Source organism: Megalops cyprinoides, chromosome 19, assembly GCF_013368585.1.
Source record: "Megalops cyprinoides isolate fMegCyp1 chromosome 19, fMegCyp1.pri, whole genome shotgun sequence".
Lineage (NCBI taxonomy): Eukaryota > Metazoa > Chordata > Actinopteri > Elopiformes > Megalopidae > Megalops > Megalops cyprinoides.
Window position 1 is genome coordinate 7,785,109 of NC_050601.1, and position 24,725 is coordinate 7,809,833.

Genomic DNA, 24,725 nt, shown 5'->3' on the forward strand with positions numbered 1-24,725 from the left:
CCCACATCCCCCCCCCCCCAACCATGCCCTTGACCAGTCAATCTCCCTTGGAAAGGACCCCATCCATCCTCCCTTGTATCTCACTGAATGAAATCCTATTAGGAGGTGTCCAAAGCAGAATATCACTTCAATTACCACGATTGCCGAGCCTCCGAGCCGCACGCGCAGGAATACAGATTCACAGAGCGTCTCAGCTGCTCTCTCGCCTCCGACCAAAAAACTGTGTGATGATTCAATACGCAGCCATATAATAAGTTCAGACCACCGTGTTTCCATTCTCCTCGTCTGTGCGCACCACTGAGTTTTCGACCTTGCAGGATAACTAAAAATCGAATCGAATCCTCTTGGGGTGCGTATTAATGGGCTCCCCAGGAAGTTACGCCAGGGACACAAATCTCCTTTCTTGTGCCGAAGATTGGCAGCTTGACAGCACGGATTCCTCAGAGTGCAGCTGGGTACAGACAGCACACGGACCCCGAAAACAAGCCTCTGCACACCTCTGCAGGAGGCCTTCCCAAACCTGTTCACACAGCTCTCTCTCTCTCTCACTTCGCACCTCTTTTATGCTGTCATATACACCTGTGCCAGTGTTGTGTCTACTGACGATGATCTACTGTCGTGGGAACAGAAGAGAGATCTCTGTGTAAATAAAACAGGGCAACTGGTCCATCCAACCTCACTGCTTGCCAGAAGCTGAAGGCTCCCACTAGCATACATGATATAGACAAAAAGCTTGATGTGAGGAACCCATGGATTCAATCAAAACTGACAAGTTAATTTACTGAGGAATATTAAAAAACCTTCCCACATCAATCTGCATGGAATTACAATAAATTGATTCTTAATCAAAAGCACCATGCCATCCTAAAGGCAAAAATCTATTTGCTGTATGGCGCTGGATTAATCTGGGAAGGGTTTCTTTATATTGAGTAGCATTGGATTCAAATGACTTGGATTCTTTGATTGAATCCAAGGGCAAATGTCCTCTGATTAGGCAAACCCACTGTGCAAAGGCAGCAGAATCTGCAGATATTTGCTCCTCCAGCAACTGATTTACACAAGATACATAAGGCAAGGTTTTAACACAAATAATGGCTTCAATTACAACCATCAAAAGCTGAGAATGAGAACCAGTAGACCCTGTAGCCCAAGAGGACTGGATTAGGCCAGCCTTGGTCAAAGAGGATCTAAGAAAGTACTCATGGCAGATTATTTGATATGCAACAGCCACATCCTCTTTTCTTTACAGAAAGCCTGTCATGCGAGTTAGAGGCTTTGTACGATGTAAAACAGAACTCAGAGGTACAAAGGGAATGATTGATTTGGTAAAAGGAGCGCGGACGAGGCAAATCGACACAAAATGAAGCTGAATATTAACTGCCTGCTGGGCTAACACCACAGCTCAAAATCAGACTGTTTTCAGCAGGCAGTTTCTTTTCTGGGAGAAATAAGCTCGTTATCTCAGGGAGGTGGACACGTCCTTGCCCTGTCACTGAATTCTCCCTGATGCTTTGAGGGAGGAGGGCTGTTTGTTTCCTTTAGTGCGCCACTCCTGACATCGAAATCAATGGAACACAGTCTGGAAATGGTCCCGTCATTCATCAGACTGTAACCAGAGAGCAAGCACTGGTTCCATTCTCTTGAAAACCCGCAGCTACCCCTACTGCCCCCTGCCAGGATTCTGGGGATATACAGAGGGGAGAGAAAGCTGGGGATTTGTGAAGGCAAGCCTGATGGTTAATGTGGAAATTCTAGTGCTTTGTCCCGCTGTGACCTGTGTGCTGTCCCCCTCTCTGCGGTGACCTCTGACCTGATGATGTCGATGTGGCCGTTCTTAGCAGCGAGGTGCAGGGGGCTGGTGCCGTTGGGGTCTGTAGAGTCGCCTGGCTTGGGCTCCAGCAGGGCCGCACACATGTTACTGTTGAGCAACAGCTGGACCACCTGCAGGTGACACACGCACACACGCGTACACACACACATACGCACACACACACGCACGCACACACACACACGCACACACACGCACACACACACACGCACGCACGCACACACACGCATACGCACACACACACAGGCACGCACACACACACACACGCACACACACACACACACACACACGCACACACACACACACACACACACACACACACACACACACACACACACACACACGCGCACATACACACACACACACACACACACACACACACACACACATACACACACACACACGCATACACACATAGGGTCATCAGGGTCATCAGTGTCATCAGTGTGCCTCACAGTCCAGACCCCACCCCTGCTCCAATGTCACCAGCCCATCAGAGCTGAATGGCACAATGGCACACTAGGTGAAGACTTACCCCGACTCTGCCGAACTCACAGGCCAGATCTAAAGGGGTTTTCCCGGCGATGTCCACGATGCAGGGGTTGGACTGGTGCTGCAGCAGCATCTCAGACTGTGGAGGGACACATGAGGTCAGCGTGTGGGCAGGAACAGTGTGTCAGCGCTGTAACATCTCGATCACGGTCTGTTTTGGATTCTGTGATCTAGTGACTGAGACTGGCACGTTTTACCCATCCCCTTAGTAAATTCCAAAATTCTAACATTGTAATTGTTTATGAGAGACGGTGAGCTCTCGTGTGCAGTATAGAGTTTAGTACAGTGTACCAGCTCACAGTGCTTGTTTAAATCAGTTTAAATCACTCACCACGTCGTAGTGCCCGTGCTGTGCCGCCAGGTGCAGGGGAATCTGGCCCTCGTCCGACTGCCCGTTCACCGAGGAGCCGGACTTTAGCAGCATCTTCATGGGCTCCGCCTTGCCCTGCCAGGCGGCGTAGTGGAGCGGCCGCATCCCTGCGGGAGGAGAGCGGTAGCGTTTCACACTGTCAGACCGCTGGTCATGCGCGCCTACTCGCTCTCGCTAATCCTGAAGACCCACGCCTCTCTGAGTGACGATCCCTCATCTGCCTGCTCAGCAGTGAGCCTGAGCTCATGTGTTCTCTCCTGATGTTCTCACTAAGGCCTGGATGAAGAACAGTGGAGGACTTAGAGAGGCGCTGATTAAGAGCAGCTGCTCTGAGGGATGGACTGTTGTGAGATCTGGACAACCCGCCATGTAATAAGCTGAGGACAGGGCAGCAGTAATGAGTGAGTGAGGACAGTGCAGTGGGGATGAGTAGGTGTGATAAGTGAAGACATGGCAGGGCTTTGAGTGAGTGTAATGAATGAGGAAATGGCAGTGGGGGTGAGTGAGTGTGATGAGTGATGACATGGCAGTTGGGGTGAGTGAGTGTGATGAGTGATGAGAGGGCAGTGAAGGTGAGTGAGTGTGATGAGTGATGAAATAGCAGTGGGGGTGAGTGAGTGTGATGAGTGATGAAAGGGCAGTGGGGGTGACTGAGGAACAGGGCAGCAGTGGACTGAGCTGCACAGGAAGCTCACCTTTCTGGTCCCTGATATCCACAGTAGCCTGGGACTCCAGCAGCAGAGAGATGAGCTCCAAGTTCCCGTTGAGTGCAGCATGGTGCAGTGCAGAAAACCTGCACCCCAGGGGAGACAGAGACACTCAGTGTGACAGATAGACAGATGGACGGACAGACAGCTGGAACAGCCTTACTTTATAAAACACACTTTATTCCTTCATACTTTACAGATGAACAGTGACGATGCCTGTTTCTGCCTGTTAATAAAGAATTCATCTATAGCAACAGACCTTGGGTGGTTCTGCATCCAAAAATAGACTGGGAGTTTAAAGGAGTGTTAATTGGATGAAGAACCTGGCTTGGAGGAGCAGCAGGAAAATCACAGCTATGGGCTTTCCCCAGCTGCATCCCCAACCCTCCCCGCACGTCTCCAAAAGCCTGGAACATGGACAGTTTAACCTACACTCTAAAGTGGAATGAGACGGAGCTGCCAGCACAGATGCAACCCCACGGAGACGTGTCGTAAATAACGACGCCGACGGCTCGTGGCATCGCGCTGCATTTTAATAGCGGCGATAACGACTGTAACTGCGATTTGGAGGTTGACGCAAACGACTGGGGACAGGCTGATCGTTTACGGGGCACTGCACGCCTGCACGCGCGGTCACCTCGGCGCCGCGTGCTGATTGGCCCACTTCAGCAGAGCTGAACAAATGAGCGGGAAGCGCCGTGTTATTATGACCTGGGGGACCGTGGCTGCGCTTGTCTACCACAAAGTGTTAGGCAAAAGGAGGAGAGGGGGGTCTGGCTGGGCGGGTTATGTGCTCTCTTTTCCTGTACTGCAGCCAGTTTCCTTCAGAAGTACTCCAATGGCAATATGGGTAATACAGTGTGTAGAGCTGGGTTGGGAACTAGTGATGTGATAGGACTGCTAATATACTTTAACCTTTCACACTGCGGCTGGGCAATGGTGGAGGGGCAGGAGTCCACACAGGATATGGGAAACACACACTCACGCATTTATAGAGGACAGAAGGGGGGGTCAGCTAGACTGAGACTGACATAGACATCTTACAGGGAATAACATGAGCAGTACAGGAAGTAAAAGAATTGGACAGAAGAGCTAAATGATGAGGTAATGCAGACCTAGAAAGATCAGGACCTGACAGGTAAGCCCCTCTTCCTCTTCCTCTCTTCCTCTCCTTTTTCCTCTCTTATATGTAAATATTTAAATTGTAATTTTCCATGCTCTTCCTTTAAACGAATAAAAGGCTAAATAAAAGGCTTTTAAAAGCCTCTTTCTCACTTTCTCTTTCACTCTCTTCCTCTCTTTTTTCCTTTCCTTGTTTCTCTCTCCCCAAACCTGTCTGTAGATCCCTCCTCAAGGCCGCATGTGACCCGTTCTGAATGCGATCTGTGTTCACCAAGGAAAATGGCAGAGTATCACCCTGCTGACCGCTGCGGGGCCCTGTCACTGTGACGCTGAGTGTGGCGTGGCGAGACTCTGCTGGGGACAGCCCTGCACTTCCCTTTTTTTGACACCCCCACGGATGTTCTTTTGAAAAGTGCTCTTGCTCTCCGGGCCGCTGACCTGAGATGACTCACACTGTTACGTGCGGCAGGATGGGGAAAAATTTTGCAGAGATACACTGAGGTTATGCTCGCTGCTTCAGGTACCTCAATGAAGGGCACCTACAGACTCTGAAACAAGACGAGTGAAATGATCTCTGCATTTGACAGTTATGATCTGATGTATATATCCAATTTGTGCTTGAAATAAATTTAACATGTTTTTGGGCCCTAGGGATAGTGTTTGGGTACCAAGCAAAAACCAAGTTAATAGCCAAATGATCACTGGCTTATAAATGTTTGGTAAGGCCCAGCGAAACTTGTTCCTTGGCTCTTAATTTCTTTTGGAATTTCACATGAATGGGCCTGATGAGAGGGCCAAAGCTCTGCCCTGACTGAATGAAGAGATTTAGTGAAATGGCTGGTGATGTTTGCGTCACTCTGTGCTTCTGCGCCCTGTACCCCTACCCCCCTGCCGTCAGCCCCCCCCCCCCCCCGGCACAGATCCGAGATTACCCCAAGACAGCATCTCCATCCAAGTGCACACCGCCGCTCTCTCCCTGCCTGTCATTTCAACCACAGAGACTGAACTGAACCCTCACAGGGGAGGGGATGGGGGGGTCTGACCTAATTTCCCTAACGAGGGGTTTCCCCCTCGGGCGTCCCCGGCAGAGACGGAGCGGCCCAGCCACTCGTGCGCTGTGTCTCACCAAGCTCCGGGATCGCTCTCTCCACCGCTGTCGCGGTCGCCTTTAAGTGATGAGCAAGACCGATGACACGGCAAACCGACGAGAACGAAAGGTGACATCCTATCCTCTCTCATGCAAATAATCCTCACCAATTACATCTTCTCCTCTGAGTCTGTCGTGAAGTCCATGTTTCACCACCACAGGACGCTTAGATTTTTGGCCCTGAACCCAAATTAGCGTCTCCACAGATTTATACTAAAAATTGTGCAGATGCACTCTGCAGGGATCTAATGGAGGAAAAGCAGGTGGAGGTGTAGCTTATGGTGAATAATTAGGCAGCCTTGGGCCAACTGGGAATATTCATCATGTGGAACTGGTGCCGACAAATTTCCTTAACCAAGCTAAAAGTGAGTGTTTCATTTTCAGTGAAATGCAGCGACTTGGGGCAAAAACAAAAAAACAAAACCTGCTTAAAATCCCTATTTATGGTCGAAGACAAATGCATAGTGGTTAGACTGGATCTAAGCCAGTCACCTCCAAAAGGGTGATTGACAGCTGTCATACTGACCCTCTAATGACTCTCTGAGGCTCTGCCAAATCACTTGAGCTAACTGGCAAACAGCCCGGCAGACACAACTCCGACATTAGCATTCAATACAACTCCCAATAAACAGAGGAGAACACTAGGCCAAACGCATCCACTCCAGCCAGCGCTTTGCAAGTCATTATAGAAATACTGTTGATGAGTCATTCATAAATCTTTGCAAGGAAGCAGAGCCCTAATGCCCTGTGGGGTGGGGTGGAGCACGGGAGCACACCTCACCAAGGTATGCTATCTGGTGCAATCGTGCTCCCGCGCTGCCTCTCTGAGAGGCCAATCCGATTGCTCTAGATCAGACCGGAGAGCCCTGCCTGGGCCCGGAGCCTGGGGCGTCCTTGCCAGCAGCAGCATCCATCAGCGGAAACAAAGAACACTGCGGCCTCTTCATTTTTAATTAGGGCTGCAGTGGCGTTCTGAGCCATGAATCAGCACAGAGGACAGGTGAAGCCCAGGAGCTCATTACCACGGCAACTATAGATCCTGCTCTGCCAAGCTGGTTCAGAGCCAGGGTCACAGCTCCTCTGCGTCTCTGCTGTGTAGGGGCAGAAGTGTAGCATAGTGGTAAAGAGCAGAGCTCGTAACTGAAAGGTTGCTGGTTCGATTCCCCACTAGGACACTGGTGCTGTACCCTTGGGAAAGGTATTTAACTCTGAACTGCCTAAGTAAGTGTTCAGCTGAACAGATGGATAACATGTAAAAACTGTAACCTATGTAAGTTGCTCTGGATAAGAGCATCTGCTAAATGACAATAATGTAATGTAGCTCTGCCCCCGTGGGACCAGAAACACTCACAGGCAGTTTGGGCCTCCAGAAACAGTGGTTTAGAAGGTAACCACACAGGGTTAATGTTGGTAGTGTTTCTTTTCGCTCTGCTGCCTAACTCAGCCTGTGTCTCTGAGCGAGTTGCGTGATTGGCCGCTCTAACTGAAAGGGTGTAATTGCTTCCCATGTAGTGTGGCCCCGCTCCGCTCACATGCCCTGTACGCTGGGAAACAGCTCCCAGCGCAACTGACACACGCACTGCCCACTGTAGAAGGATCTCTTTTAGCGAGGGTGCTAAGGAATGCAGATGGGCTCACCGGTTTCCTGTGTGGTGTCTCTTCTGCAAACGCTCCTGCATCATTTTAATAAGCTCGCAACGCTGCTGGCGAAAGACAGCTGGCGCCACAATCACAGAGCACCATCTCAGCGCTGCTTCCTTATCGCGTCGCTGCGAATGAAGCGCTTTGTCGTCGGACAGAACACTTGTACTGCCGACGGGATTCAAATCAGTATCACATCCATGGAGATGCGTGGAACTTGCGCTGCCATAAAGGTGTCTGACTGTGGAGCACAACACCTGAAATGTGGCCTAAGAGAAGTCCAGACCCTGGTTTAATATACAGTACCAGTCAAAGGTTTGCACACACCTGATTAAGATAATGGGAAGCATGCATTCAAAGATGCTTTGATCTAAAGACCTATGCTTAAATGCTTGAAAATTGTTTCTGAGACAAACATGTAAGTTGATGCCTATGTGTGAATTTCTTTCGAAAAATTTTTAACTTTAAAAAAATATTTTGTGGCAATTTTGAAGAAACTAAAATATAAGACAGCTTTGGTTTTTTTTTAACCCTTTTTTATCACTGCATAATTCCATTCATGCTATTTTATATTTGATGTCTTTATTATTATTCTAAAATGTGGAAAATAGTAATAATAAAGAAACAAAGGTGTCCACACCTTTGACTGGAACTGTATATCAACCCGTTTAAACTATGCTGCTTCTCACGGCCTTCAAACATCCTCTGTGCTGACTCAGTAACAAACGTAAAATATCTAGAGATCATGCATAATTCTCTCAGCTTTACTCTGGGCCTCTTGGCAACAGTCAGTATGGGGGGGAAATTCCTGTCGAGACACACTCAATACCCAGCTCCTGAAGTAATTAATCAGCGGCCGGCAAATGCTGCCCAGGAAAATTAATGTATCAAATATTAATACAGTTATGCCTACAGATTTAGGCACATACATCACAAAGATGGGGAGCTTCTGTAGAGGCTGCTGTAGAAGGAACCTCGGTTAAGGTCGCCAACATTCATAGCTACGGTAAGAAGAAGGATCTTAAGTGGAGCCAAAATATATGAAAAAAACATGTGGGCATCAGCTGGTGAGTCTATCAGCCTTCCAGAAAAGAAAGCATTCACTGTAATCAGAACAACATTCTGACAAAAATGTCCTGTAGGAAGGGAAACTTGCAATAAGATCCCACAGTAATTTGGCTACTTCTTACCATAAATTGACCTATTTAACACAGTGTTTGGTGGGACACGAAGTTTTAAAAAGTCCTGAAACAGTTCGCTTTTCATGCAGCAGTTATTTTTGCATGCTGTGGCTCTCTCTCATGTGTAAATGGAGTATCACTGAAATTTCATCATTGCCTTGAAGTAGTCTTTCTCATTATTCAAATGTAAAACTTATTTTTAAACGGCTATATTGTGCTGTCCCATATTAGGCAATTAATATGAAAAAGGACGGGGCTCCTGGGGTTTAGTCAGTGGTGGTGACTTGGCATAAATTTTGGATTCCAGCCACCACACTTCCGAAGCACAGCTGTGCGGGGTGACACTTGCCTTGTGTTTTCCCAGCCCAGAACACTGGTCTGTTTACTCTCTGATAATGCAGGGGACATCGGAAGCTTCTGGAACCAGGGCCTGGGGTTTGTGTTTGGAATGGAATTACAGGCTTTTCATCTGGGGTTGCGTTAGGTATACAAAGCTCTGACTGACAAGTCCTTGCTAACACCCTGACAAGGCACACCAATGTAGCTGTGGTACAACTGTCGTGTGTGTACAGGTGAGTGCACACACACATACACACATGCACGCACGCACGCACACACACACATACGCACGCACACACACTTCATGAAATGAAGGTTTTTATAATCCTAGGCTATAAAAGCCTTCTCATCGCTAAGAGTTTTACCACAGATGCAATCAGCGCAGTGAATTGGTAAGGACAGTGTGCAGATTGCTTTTGACCCCTGAGGCTTTCCATAGATCACCTAAGCTCCAGGTTCTCCTGCACTCTGAAAGACTGAAGGAGGAGGAGGGGAGGGAGGGGAGGGAGGAGAGGGGGCTTGACACGAGGTGACGTCCTGGCTGATGATTGAAAAAGGTCTTGCATTTCCCTTACTCCTTTCAGACAGAACATTACATTAGAAACGAACTTTGTGGAGCATAGTGAAGCTTGTGCTGTATTAGACACTCTGATTTCAGACTGATCCCGGAAAAATAATCAATGAAAAATGAACAAAGATAGCCAAGACAGCATAAAAATTACACTTAATGTAGCATGTAATATAAGCAGTTTATTCTGTAAATCACAATAATAAAGATCCACTGCATTGCACTGTATACCGACAATACAGTTCCACCAATCTGGGGTGGGTTGGAATTGCCACAATGATTACTGAGAGGGCTGAACCAACATCAACAGGGGGCAGGAATGAATGGCGTGGCTTCCTGTCAGATGTGTGACAGATGTGCAGGGCAGTGCTCATTTTCTGGTGCTGGGGGAGCGAAGCTCCGTGAACCCAAAAATGAACAGAGCTTCTACAGCATGTCATATCAGTGATGCTTTGCTTTGAACTTGTGGCAGTATTTTATAATGCAGAGCAAAGTTTTTCATTGGTACCTACATACCAGCGACTGACAGGGCATGGCAGCTCTGCCAGTTACCGGGTGTTTGAAACCTTGTTTTAGTTTTCTAAGCAATTGTCTCGAAACGTACCCTGCAACAAGGGTACAAAGGAGGAATTAATGAAGTGGCATTTTACGTTCCCGTGTGAGGCCATCTCTCCAAACAGCTGCAGTTTGAACTGTTTGAAATGCAGAAAAACAGGCAAGGACGGAGCTGATTTATTATTGCGGAGGACAGACACACGTTCACGCTTTCACCCCACGAAAGCCCCTGAGGCAGTCCCACTTCACAGAGCTAATAATTACTGCATGGTTTGTTCTGTGTCACTGACAAATGCTTCGCCAGAATATGTCAGAATATCCTGCATACAAGAGAACCTGGCCTAGTTCCACCTGTGAAAACCAATAGAATTAAAGAGTTGTGGGCCATGAGGGTCATGTTTTCACAGACAATCCAAACCTCCAAACAATGCAAATGAATGTAGAGTAAGAGGTGTCAATGATCTTAATCACCCTGACCTGGATGCCATGGCCCACAGAACCTGTCACACTCCTCGCACCTGATTGGTTCCTGCTGGGGAGTACAACAATGTCCCCATGATGCTGTCATTCCTTTATGGGGACTGACCCCATAAATGGGGAGGGTCACTGCGAGGCTAACCTGGGCTTCCTGCTGTACCTTGTGCTCTGGCAACAAGGGGTCAGTGCTGTCCTGCCACATAAATGAACATATTTCAGTTCACGAACATATCTTATCAGCACATATCGTATTAACACACCAGCCAGCATGAGGCACTTTCACCTCTATTTCAATAGGTGTTGGCCTCCTTGCAATGGCTTCAGCCATGCAATTTATTCCACCAATAATCAGGCCTTTGAAGGGCATCTACTGCAAGGCAGCTATTTGAAAAAATAAACAGAAATTAGTTAAGCATGATTTAGCATGAATATCTAACTGTAATTTCTTGTGCTAAAATATGCAATACCACCTCACAGGGTGCTGTATTGAAATACGCTGCTCTGTCTCCCCCCTTTGAGGCTTGTTTCCCCTGGATCATGAATGTGTGTGATAACATGCTTAACCACAGCTTTGGCTAATTTGAGATGGTATTTTTTTTGATGAACACTGCTGGTTTCCTTGGGGGAGTGGGGGGGGGGGGGGTGGGGTGGGGTGGGGATTCTCTAAGGAGCTCTGTGCCAGGCAACCCTGCAAGGGGGTGCATTTGAGCTTTAACTCCTCGGGGTCCTGTCTGCAAAAGCAGTCCCAGGGTATTACAAGTACAGTACGCAAATCTCTTTAAATAAGAATGCTTTGAGGCTTACAGCTGTAAATTTTATATGCAATATTTCATGTCTATTTCATTATATCCTGCATTTTCCTTGTAGTGGAACTCAGGGCAGTTGCTAGCCTCCTCACTGTCGGTGTTGAGGCAGTTCTGATATTGACAGGTCAGGAGACATAACAGTGAATGTCATTTAAATTCAAAACGCAGGATCGCACCCTGCCGACCTCGCTAATCACTGCCTCCTGTCTGGCGGATTGCTGGTCTGGGGTGAGACCACACAGCAAACTGCTACTGGACATAATCGCTCATTCCACAGTAGAGAGAAGTTTCTCTCTCTGCTCTTAATTATGTAGAAATAAAACTAGCACTCTGAACTTGTTTAATCGAATGTGCTGTTTTTATTAATGAGGGCTGCTCAGTGAAGAAAAGTGGGAGAGAGAAAGAGAAAGAGAGAGAGAGAGAGAGAAAGAGAGTGATACACATGCAGCTTGAGAAAAAAGAAAGAGAGGTACAGTAGGAGAGGCATAGAGACAGACATATGAACACACACACTCACACACACACACACACACGCACACACACCAGTTGCTCACCCATCTGTGTCCTGGAAGTTGACGTTCACCTTTTTGGCAGAACCCAGCAGCTCTGGAACAGACAGAGAAGGAAAGCATTACTAAACATCTGCTATGGTGCTGCAACAACAAAACCTTAAAAGCCTAAAACTTTTTTTTTTGTAACCAATGACATGGACCAATAACCACTTTATAAAGATTATATGTGATCCATGTTTCTAGATCACTAAATCTACACAGATGGATGAAAGCGTATCAGATTGGGGTTTGACTCTGAGTACATGTGTTTTCTTTGTGTGTGTCTTTCTATATTTCTGTCTCTGTGCCTGTGTGTGTGTTGTGTGTGTATGTGTATGTGCATGGATGTGTTTGTGCATGTCTCTCTCTCTCTTTCTCTCTCTGTGCCTGTGTGTGTGTTGTGTGTGTGTGTGTGCTGTGTGTGTATGTGTATGTGCATGGATGTGTTTGTGCATGTCCCTCTCTCTTTCTCTCTCTGTGCCTGTGTGTGTGTGTGTCTCTCTTTCTTTGTGCTTGTATGCATGTATGTGTGTGTGTGTGTGTGTGCATGTATGTTTGTGTGTGTGAGCATGTGACTCTGGATGTAAGCTCGAGTGAATGAGCTAGGGAAACAGCATTAGCTTAGGGCTGGACAGCAGCCAGCCTGCTTTAGAGGAAGTGCAGACCTGCTAACAGAGGTTCTGCCGTACCCTGGTGCACCGGGCCGCTCCAGATGTGTCCAGATGTGGTGGGGGGTGAGAGCACAGGGCGCTAATCAGTGGGGAGGCAAAGCCGGGCAGTGAGGGAGAGAGACCGCAGATACAGCGCCATGTCCAGCTGGACTGGACCCTCCTCCACCAATCCTGTGACTGAACACAGTGTTTTGCCAAGAACTGGCAGACTGGAAAAAAATGGGGGGCAACAGGAGTCCAGACCTCGCAATCTGTCCCTCATTCCCAGGCAACTGCTCAGGCCCCAGGCCCCCCGAGCTGGAAACACCCCCCCAAACTCCTCCCCCCTGCCCCCTGCCCCCCACCCTCCACCAGCAGCCCTGCCTAACGTTAGCACCACACTGTGACTAATGCCTGAAACTGGCCACGCTCGGGCTTTGCGTGAGACGCGAAACGCCACATCATCGCAGACGTCCACAAACAAGCCTCTGTGCAGACGGTTGTTTTGGGAGGGAAAAAAAAAGCTGTGACATCAAACCATGTGAGAAAATGGATCAGTCTCCTGCTGTCTACCAGCCACCATTGGGCCGCAGGGACGGGCCTGACGCTTCCACAGTTGATCACTGACCGGTGGCTATTTCCATAGAGCCAGGGCTGTAAATCGGGGGGCTATTTCCGAGGAAGCCGACGCTGTGAATTTCAACCAGCGGAAACCGAAACAGAGAGGACTCTAATGCCATTCAGCAATCCCGGGCAGATGCCACAATAGGCGTCTGTGGGAGGAAGAAGGCTGCAGGCAAAGAGTGTAAATTCATTCTTGCGCGCGGCCCTCTAATTTAAAGTCTCTTTCACGCTGACACTTGGCATAATGGCACAGTGTCAGCCAGGTCAGGCTGAGGAATGTTGTGTATCAGGCAAGGCTGAGTAGCCATTATGCAGTCAATGACATAACATGAGGAAAAAGAGGACTGTGCTACGCTCTTTTCCTGGAACTCAGCGTTACTGTCGTGGATTGTGGTTGCAACCCTGCGAAGAACTGTATCCAGGGGTAACACTTGTTTGTTAAGATGTTCCACACCATATGACTCAGTTGAGGACTTGGGACTTCCATGCACAGTGTGTGAGCGTGAGAACGGTTCCCTCTTTTTAATGAGGGCGTAGATCCGGACAGGAATCACAGACGGAGGAAGGTAATACCACAGTATATAATATTCACTGCGAAAACTCTACGTTTTGAAAAGAAATTACTCCACGCTCTCCCTAATTAATGCATGTCACAGAGCAAAATGAAAAGGGGTAAAGTTGTTAATTAAAATTATGCAAATGATGGGACCCGGCCCAGCGGAGGCTCCGGGAGCTGTGATATTGCACACCGTTAGCCCTCCGACAGCATTAGTCATTGCCGTCTGCTCTGTTTACCAACAGGCTTCCGTGCACGCTGCAGTGTACCGAGCGGGTAAACAACGGCCGCTAAGCACAGAACATGAGAGGCTGCGGTACCGATCCGCGCGGGAGAAGCCCTGCGGGTTAGAGGCGCGGCCCCACACCTGATGGAACGAGGTGGCGGTAAATTCCTTGTCTTCGAAATTCCATCTTTCTGTCAGTGGGGAAGGCCCTCGGTGACGTGGCGGTGAAAGAAGGGGCCGGGACAGAGCACAGGGGAGTGTTTGTGGAAAAAATAAAACGCGTGCTCCACCCAGCAGAGACGTGAAAGGAACACGGGACATGGATGAAGGGGCGAATGCTAAAAACTGAATAGCCCACTGAAGATCCATTCGTTTTATTTTTTGTTCCAGCTACTGAAAACTTATGAGCCGGAGAACAAGGCTTCAGTCCTCGGTGGCCGCCCCTGTGCGTCACTCGGTCCTTACATCACAGCGTGTGTCTGGGCGCAGGGTGCCGCTAGAAAGCGCCAGACTTCCCATTGTGCTGTTCTGCGGAGCAGGGTCATTCTCAGGCCGGGACCCCAGACCGAGCTGGGCCCACGAGCTCCTGTCAGTGACCCTGCCCCTCCACCTCCCACCTTCACCTCCACCGTAATTCCTGCCAACACAGTTTCCGAAGCTGTCCAGGATCACAGCAGTGTAATCCATCTTCAGTCTATGCGGAGCGACCGGGGGGGGGGGGCGAGGGAAAGGGGGTGATGGGAAGGCAACAGCGCTGATAATGTGAGGGGCCTCAGGTTCCCTCTCTGATAAGGCAGCTGTGGAGATCGTGCATCCCTGCTGATCCATGGCACGGCAGTCTACAGTCCCACAGGACCTCTCCTGCAGTATCAGCAGGTATTCAGGGCTGTCTCTCCTCTCCCTCCCTCTCTCTCCGCAGCTGGCCTGCTTTAGTTATTTCCCCCGTTTTACTGGGATAAAGATAATGAGCTGTTGGGTTACCAGTGAGGAGGGGTCTGAGTAAAAGCTACTGATGCATGTCAAAGCAGCTTTTTGTGAGGTCACAATAAGCAGCAGCATGTTCTGTGCCAACGGCCCCTAGGTTTAACTGAGCTGAAAGGAGAGAAACAGCAGCGGTCTGACAGCGTCCCTCCTCACTGGAGGTTATTATGGGCTGGCTGGTCTCCTGACACACCTGGCTGTTTGAGGCAAAACATGTCTGAGACATCTGGGACTACTTTCTGCAGTTACCGACAGCAGGCCTGCAGTGCACAGTTAATAGCGCGCGCGCACACACACACAGACTCTCTCTCTCTCTCTCTCTCTCTCTCTCTGTCTCTCTCACCTCTCAAACACATACACACACACATACACACACACAGACTCTCTCTCTCTCTCTGTCTCTCTCTCTCTCTCTCTCTCTCTCTCTCTCTCTGTCTCTCTCACCTCTCAAACATAAACACACACACACACACACACACACACACACACAGACAAACACACACACACACACACACAGACTCTCTCTCTCTCTGTCTCTCTCACCTCTCAAACACACACACACACACACACACACACACACACACACACAGACACACACACACACACAGACAAACGCACACATGTGGTCATATACTCACAAACACCCATCTACACACACACACACACACACTCAAGATTTCTCACCCTCACGGACACACAGACATACAAAGTCATACACAAAAGCACACATTCACCAATTTGCAGCAGAGCTGGTTTATAGTGGTGTTTAAAAGTGAAAATAACATATGAAGTTTCCTCAGCTCGTCATGTAACTGCAGATTCAAACAGAGCTCTCACAAAGACCAGAAGCCCTCTGCTGTTTACGTTCAGCTATTCAACCTGAGAGCTCTCTCAAAGACCAGAGGCCGTCTGCTGTTTATGTTAAGATATTCAACTTCAGAGCTTTCACAAAGACAAGAAGTCCTCTGCTATTGCTGTGTGGACATTCAACTTGACAGATGAAAACATGCTAGCTAAACACGATGGGGGGGGGGGGCTTTCCTTTGCATTTACAGCAAACATCAGAGAAGTGATGACTGAAACACCACAAGATCCGCCGCATGTAACACTTTTACTGGTTTCAAACAGGCCACCAATCACGCCTTAGGACCTGGTAAACTTTGGAATGACTGCAGCTGTGTGGAGACACTTCCCACACAGAGTTACACTACAACTATGGATTTGGCCCCTATGATATTATGAGGCTCACCAGGTTTTCTTTTAGCCCTTTTTGGAGATTAGCTAAAATAATCATTACCGTCATTAATTTATGTCTTGAAGAACGATGGACGGTTTTTTAAATTGCAAACATCGGCTTCACTGAAACCAACAGTATGCCAGACTCTACAGTGCAGAGGAGCGTATGACACAGTCATGAAATGAACACAACAAAGTCAAACATTTTCTAACGCATTCCTGAATTTCCCCACGGAAAGCAGCATAGTGCCAACACTCATTACCTCCGCCCACGCTCTACAGAGCAACAACACAGGGGTGCTTTTAAGCACGCCTTTCTTCCTCCCAGCCAAATCCCCCTCACTTCACCTTACCTGCATGCCTAAACTGGGACAGCAGCTGTGAGCAGACTCCCACCTGCTGCTCCGCAGAGAGCTCAACTTCCCATCATTCACTGCTTCCACACCGCACACAGGCTGCAGCTCTGTACAGTAAACACCATCTTCCTCATTCACGAGGGGCAGAGACGGGCGCGCGTGCACATGCACGCACACACACGCACACACACACACACACACACACACACACACACACACACACACGCACGCGCACGCACGCACGCACGCACACACACACACACACACACACGCACGCACACGCATGCACGCACACACACGCACACACACACACACATACTGATGCAGACAGCATCTTTAGCTGAATTATCGTGCAACTGAATTTGTCCTTTCATACACCAGTGCCAGGATGGGGGGGGGGGGGGGGGTTGGTCTGAGAGGTTGGGAGGAAAAGGCCCCTGGCAGCAGCCTGCAGCACTCACAGCTGGTGCGTGACGCTCATCTGAGCCACTGTGACCCCCAGTAAGCCCGGCTCTGCACCTGCTTCCTGATCGCTGAGTGCGGTGGGTGTGAATGGAGGGGGCGCTATTGCTACACACATGAGCACAGCCATTTACCCCCACTGCTCCACGGCATGTCTACCCTGCTTTACCGTTCTATATGTCCGAGGTATAAAGCTTTGTAACCTTGACCTGTAAGGATTTAAAGTGACTCTGGAACATGATGTGTTGTATGCAAATAAAGTCAGCTTAAACTGTGATTTTCAGAGGTGTGGCCTCAAGCTTCTGAGGGCCACAGATACACATCATTATTCTGGGCTGTCACTCACAACCACACGGTCACTTTGGTGATCTCCAGAGGGGGCTGGAATACTCAGCAAGGCAATGTAGTGGCTATATCAGTGGATTTGAGAGGTTGCAGGTTTGAATCTTTGGTGAGCCACTGCTGTTGTGAAAACACCCAGCTGTATAAATGGAAGCTCTGCAAGTCGTCTCGGGTAAGGGCGTCTGCTGAATAAATATGCATGGTAATAATGAGCTACAGTAATAATGATGTAACGTAATGTCTCGCTGAGAGTATCAGACAACAGAGTACAAGGCAGCCCTCTAATGAGGACATCTCTGGTAGGATTTCAAGCCGTGGGAAACCCTCCAGACATCAAGGCATCCAGCGGGGTAAACGCTCCTGTTATTCTGCTGTCTCGGCCTTCACAGGGTTGATGGAAAAAGAGGAGGGCGACACGTAGTCTGTTTGCCTGCCGTTTCCGCACCTAGGACCTAATCTAAACCAGGGGGCGCTTGACCACGGTCCTGGAGGGCCCTCAGATTTTCCAGCTCTTCTTAGGCACACAACATTACTTTTAACAAGACAGCGTCTGGCTGGAACACACGGCCACAGAAACTGTGGCCCTTCAGGACAAAGACTTATTAGGAGGGCTCTGGGTCCTTTTAGCCAACTACCTGACAGCTCACAGCTCATGCGTCAGTTTGTCTGGTAGCCCTCTGACACCGTTTTCTGCCATACAAAACCTCCCTATGAGAGTCTATACTTTCTTAGATCTCTGTGTGACAACACAGTGTCAATGGAGACTGAGGACCACATGACTGCACCCCACCATCCACGCACTGCAGGGAGAATGTTGGTGTCGCGTATTTTGAAGTGGCTGGATTACCCTCATTTTATAATCCCAGTCGCACAAGTATGTATGCCTGAGGGATCTACTCACACAATGCAGGGGGAAGGAACACACCGACACAGGGGCAGTGAATCCAGCACTGGCATGAGTGCAATGGCTGAAGCCAAAATCTCCTTCTCGTTCTGTCTGGCGGAGTGCGTGGAGGCGGGTGCCCGGCACGGTGGCACTGCGTGCCTGCTCTCCCTCTCTCTCCTGGACCCATTCCTGGCTCCTGTGCCCAGTCCCGCTGCTCCTCACCGCTCTCCCAGCCCCACGCCGCTCCCGCCTCACAGTTTCCACTGAGTTCTCCCCGTTGCAAAACCCCCTTCTTCCACTCATCGAGCCCGATTACTCCCTGCAGAACGGCTGGATGAGCTCCCCCTTTCCTGCTTGCTGTCTCATAGTTTCTGCAGCCTCATTTTCTGGCTAAGCTGAGAGCCAAAGAGCTGTTAACCCACCAACAGGCTGCACTGCATCCGGGCAACGACTGGTCAGGTTTTAATCTGATGTCATAATGGAAGCGCAGGGAGGAAATTGTGCGATTGTAATTATGTCCCTATCGTTTATGGCTTCGGAACAATGTAACCATCACGACAAACGGTGGCTAACCTTTTTTGGGGCTTGCCATTCAGTCCTGATAAGGATATGTTTACAGAGCTTGTGAATGTAACAGGAGTACAATGTGAAGAAGAACATAATGATACTGAATGTGGACACCAGGACATGGTGCAGAAAAGCCAGCAAGTGACCAGAAATAGGATCCTTTCTACTTAGAATGCATGAAGGATTGATTGGTGATATCTTTTGTGATGGTCGCATGCCCTGACTAAGTAATGATACAGAACGATGAATGAAATCACTCCTGAGTAAGCCTAAGCTTCCATTTGCTCCATCCTTCATGGACGAGGGTATTTTTTCAGCTTGTCTCCTGATGGCATGGCTTCATACTGTAATATCTCCACCTACAAGAATGCAATCACTACCTCAGCCCACAGGAACACAATCACTCTAACATGACAGTGCTTCACCCTTCACAACAGTGAATAAGAAAAAAAAAAACCTGAAGAACATAAAGTCATATCTTTACAGACACATCCTTATTTTTATTTCACTAGTAATACATTTATTCTAATACTGCATCGAGAGATTGTCGGTCACTGAAATGTAAGAAAAATACTGGATGACAAGCCAAAAAGTGCAATACGTTCTTAAATGTGTGGAGGTTAAAGATAACGCACTACAGAACACACACATAGACACTGAACACCACAGAAGACATGGAATGAACACAGTCTAAGCCTATTTGTGTTTCTCAGGGGTTCTGTCCATGAGCCCATTCCGGGAACTCTCTTCGGGGAATATTTTGTCTTAAAAGAGGCTTGGTACACCGAGCCAAATTTAGGAAGTCCATTGGTATCAGTGAGTTCTACTGAAGCCTGTAAACCTTAAAAAATGTTCCCACTCTTTCAGCCCGAGTAAAGGAGACTTCTCCTGTTATGGGCCCAGGGATGTTGGCCTATTTTGACAAACAGAATTACCAATGCTGCTAAATGAAACGAACACAGACATAAAGCTCAGCCAATACTACACAGCATTTTGTCTCCATAATCGAGAAGGACGTGCTTCAAGTGAACCAGAAATATAAGCCCCTTCTGACAGCAGCTCTCTGGTAGATTTGGAGGCCTCTGTACGGCCATACGTGGAGTATTTGATCTCATTTGACCCCCTTGATCCACTTCCTGCTTCCCATCGCTTCCTGCAGCACCAGCCGTTGGTTTTCAGGTAGAACATCCAGGGCCATCTGTTCTGATTCCCTCTGCTCTGCAGTCATTCCTTTTCCTTCACCTGAAATGCCCCACGCAGGGATCCAACTGCGGCCGCACGCTCTGTATCTCACTGACCTGACGCTGAGCAACACTGCTTTATTGGCCTGGAAGAATGGAGGAAGTTGCAGAGAAAGGCTGAAGGGGTCTCCCAGCCTCTCCTTTTGTTTTCAGGAGAATATTTCAGCAGCGGCAGCAGCCAGAAGAGCTCGTAATCTCTCACTCTGTGACTGTATATCTTCAGATCCTAGAGATGAAGGCTGGAAGGGGGGGGGGGGGGGCAGTTGCTAGGCGACAAGCATCCTTCTGCTCTTCCTACACACACACACACATACGTACACCCATTTAGTGCTGCACACTGCATACCTACCATTTCAACACACTTTCACTCTCACACCTGCACACTCTCCAACAACACCTCCCTCTCCTTCAAGTTCACACTGAAACGCACCAACACTCCCCCCTATACACATACACAGATACACAGTATACAGATACATACAGTAGCAAGTCAGTTGTTATTTCCCTTGCATACACACACAGTAAACCCACCCACGCACACAGAAACACACACACACACGCACATACACAATGGCAAATCCCTTACTGTACTCCTTACACACACACAAACCCACCAACCCACACACACACACACACACACACACACACACCCACACACATACACATAGCCCCCGGCGCCTGGCAACATGCATAATGTGCAGCATAATGCATCACTATGGAGATGGAAGGGTGGACTGAGCATGTGCGATCCTGTCTGAGACACACAGACAGACTCCCCACGGCGAGCGCTCAGAGCAGCTGCGGGGGAGCCCCCAGGTTCCACCTCTCTACAGGTAAGGCCACGATGGCTGATCCTGGATCAGTGAGAAATAAGCCATCAAATGGATGGTATACAGCAGGAATACATTAGCCGTGCTTAACGGCTCAGTGCTGCAGCCGATTGCAGGCATGGCTCATTCTCACAACCCATGGGCCCAAACAGAGCATTCACCTACATAACCCTTATGAAACTGTAATAGGCATATATAAATGGTGATGCATGAAATAAATAAGAAACACACTATAACTGTTTCAATATAAATAAGAATACGTACCAATACATAACCGGAGACATTAAACAGGAAGTTCTGCCATTTAGGACCTATCATTAGGGCAGGTGTTTCATCACATTCCACCCTTCCTTGAATATCTCCTACACTGAGGAATGTTCCTTCTCATTACTCCCCTTGTTTGGACAGCTCTCTTTGAACAGCTGAGCCAAGCAGATTCGCCATCTATCGGTATGACTGACAGGAACGTTTGAGCAACATGACATTGTCTAATTTCAATCTGACAATTTGTGTGTGTGTCTGTTTAGGATTGACTGGGCGTGACGTTGTGTTTCCGTGTGTGTGTGTGTGTGTGTGTTTGTGTGTATCTTTTGGAGATGGACCTGCTTCTGGGCAGATCAACACACTGTGGCAGTACAATGTAAAAGACTGTAACCTACACAAGTCACTCTGAATAAGAGTGTCCGCTAAATGCCAGTAATGTAATGTAAAGCAGAGGTGCATGAGTACTGTACACACACACATTTCACACACACACACACACACACACACACACACACACACACACACACACACGCACATACACACACACACACACGTGCACACACACACACACACACACACACACACACATGCACACAGACGGACAGAGTCTGCACACAGCTTCAGGTCTTCGCTGCAGGAGAACACATGTCCCAGCAGATTAGACTGAACAGGTGTGTTTCCTATTAATGCGCACATCTGGGCCACGTTATGCCAGGGCTCTGAGCCTCATATCAGCCTCAGGCTGATACCCTCTGAGAAGCTGGCACTATAAGAAGAATCAGACATTCACAATAACAGCCCGCTATATCTACACCCCTGCGCCCATATTCCAGCGGAACAATCCCTAAGTTACATTACATTACATTATTAGCATTTAGCAGACACTCTTATCCAGAGCAACTTACATAAGTTACAGTTTTTTACATGCTACCCATTTATACAGCTGGATATTTACTGAGGCAGTCGTGGGTTAAGTACCTTACCCAAGGGTACAACAGCAGTGCCTCAGCGAGGAATTGAACTGGCAACCTTTGGGTTACGAGTCCTGCTCCTTACTTCTATGCTACACTGCTGCCCCAGGTTCTGGGACAGTCAGGAGGACAGCACTTAGAGAAGCCACCCTGGACTGGCCTTCAGTGCCACCTAGACTCTGATTATAGAGCGCACGTAAAACTGCATCCAGTCTCTTCTGCCGAACACTTGCAGCAGACTGCAGCGAAACTGTGGCATGCACAGAGACGGCATTGTTCCCCCGGCCGAGGGTAGCCGGAGAGTTCTCAAACAGCGCTGCCAGCGTGAGCAAATTCATTTCCTCGGAAGACGTCGGAGCGCTTTAAAAAAGAAGGCATTCCGCTTTTCCCCCTCAGCTTTGTGCTGACGATTCCCCCAGCTGAAACTTTCTGTACAGGACTGCATTCACTGGGAGAGGGGAGGTCTGAAAATTATGGATATTTCAAAGCAGACACCATCCAGCGCTCGTAGCGCTATGTGCAAAACGAATGGTTAAACCTCAGAGATGTGCTTTTCCAGAGCATGCACACACTTCCACCATTATCACAGTCACAGGGGGGAAACAGGTGCATTTGGTCTTGAATATACAGTGGCTAATTTAAAGACTAAAGACAAACTCAAGTATTTTAAAGCCCTTTTAGCCCTTTTATTTACCCCTTTTATTAAAAAAAAAATAAAATAAAAATAAAACAGTGGCAGCTTCATAGAAATAGAGATTGTCTCCGGGACAAGATCATTGACTACAGCCTAAGTACTGGCCTGAAAGTCCTCACAGACCTGCTGTCAGCTGATCTCACTTGTTGCCCCGATGTCCACAGTTCACCAGATGTCCTCAAGTTACAGCTAAATTATCAGAGGCTTTTCTGAAAAAATCATCACTTAACATGCACAGCTAATCGGAGCTTGACATTAATTTTCTGAACAAGGTCAATGGGTGTTTGAAAATGAGCCCCAGGGACAGCGCTTCGCCAAATGCACCAAGCAGACGTGGAGGATACGGCCCTAACAAGGCAGATGTATTAATGCTTGGTACATGAAAGCAGAAAAATTTCTGCATTATGGGTCTGGGTCTTACGTTCTCATAGAGTATCTGGTATACTCTGGGTACGGACAGGCAGGCTGGTGTTGATGCGCTGGTTTTTGCACAGTTTTCTGCTCTCTCTACTGTTCAGCTGTCCCAGTTATCCCTGCCTCCCACTCCTCCCTCCCACTCCAAACCTGCACTGCCAGCTCCAGGAGCACCTCATAGATGTCAACAAGGGGTGTTGGGGGGGGGGGGGGGGGGGGTTGTCTCTGGGGATGGAGAGGCCAGGGCTATGCAGTGCCAGCCCAAACTGCATCGCTGTGCTGGGTACCAGTAACCAGGTACAGCAGGGGGATGTGTGGTACTCGTGGGGGGGGGGGGGGGGGGGGGGGATACAGAAAACAAACAGGAGCCGCAGAGTGACTGACGCAGAACGCCTACTCAGATCATACGCATAGTCCTGATTTTTGGATTCACCACTCCACGCCCACGCGCTGCCATCCACAGCTACTCCTGATGGACAGTGAGGTTTACTCCCAGCTCTGCCCATGAGAGAGACAGGAGGCTTACTTACATTCCTGCTTATGAGAGAGACAGGAGGTTCACGCCCAGTTCTGCCCATGGGAGAGAGACATGAACAGGCTCGGCGCCAGGAGAAAATACAGAGGGGTGCAACTGCAATCCATAATAAATACTATGTAGACATCGGGATATAAAGAGACAACTGGAGGTGCACTGAGGTCTGTCTGGGGGTACCCCTAAGCACCCCCATAACACCAGGCCTGGACATGAGGTATACTCCCAGTTCCCTCAAGAAAGATGCATGAGGTTTACTCAAAATCCTCTTTATGAGAGAGAGACATGAATTTTACTTCTAGTCCCCTCTGTGAGAAAGGAACATGAGGTTTACTCCCAACTCATCCTATGAGAGTGAGACATGAGGTTTACTCTCATTTCCAGCATAACCAAACAGCGACCATGCAGCTGGTCCCTGGCCCTCAGTCACAACTTCCTCTCTGTCTCCCAAACCAAACTTCAGCTGTGACAGCTCACTTATGATGACCTTGATTGTCACACTGTGATTCCAGACACCAGAATCACACAGCTCATGCGATTTTGGGGATGGGTCTGTAGACTGGGCTGAGAGACTACTGAATGGATAATTGGTTTGGCAAACACCACCAAGCGACAAAACATAAATCAGACATAGACGTCTGACTACAGACACTGAGTGAAGAAGACACTGACTACAACAGAATGCGACTGCTTTTTTTAACCCAGCATGTGAAACATGTTTCAGATTTGCATCGTCTGCCCTGTCTGTGCAGACTGACCACAACAGAAGGCCAGGACGCCCACGCCGAGGAGGTCCGACTTTTCATGTTATGTTCACAACATACCGGCAAAGCTGTAATCTTCTCTCTGTGTGACTAAGAGTGAAAAGGTTTCAACGTGGGAGAGTTCAGGCAAATTCCTCCGAAAGGTGTTTAAGAAAACACCCACTACCGACACTTCTAACTGTCAGCCACCTAGCTAATGCGCAATTTTTCATACATTCACCAGCCTGCTTTTCTGTTCTGGAGCAGTGCCGGAGTAAAGTTCAGGACCATACAGGTCCCATTCAA

The 24,725-nt window shown here is 48.5% G+C and overlaps 1 protein-coding gene across 2 annotated transcripts in view; it reads right to left on the reverse strand.

The window, feature by feature from the left end:
* The window catches only part of LOC118794871 (caskin-1-like), a 77,055-nt gene that overhangs the window by 21,607 nt on the left and 30,723 nt on the right, over nt 1-24,725 (reverse strand). For both annotated transcript variants that reach the window (XM_036553161.1, XM_036553160.1), the window contains exons 2-6: nt 11,848-11,899; nt 3,446-3,543; nt 2,712-2,857; nt 2,364-2,459; nt 1,811-1,941 (exon numbers count right to left, since the gene is read on the reverse strand). In XM_036553161.1, coding sequence (XP_036409054.1) covers nt 1,811-1,941; nt 2,364-2,459; nt 2,712-2,857; nt 3,446-3,543; nt 11,848-11,899 — 523 coding nt within the window. The remainder of the gene's footprint in view (nt 1-1,810; nt 1,942-2,363; nt 2,460-2,711; nt 2,858-3,445; nt 3,544-11,847; nt 11,900-24,725) is intronic.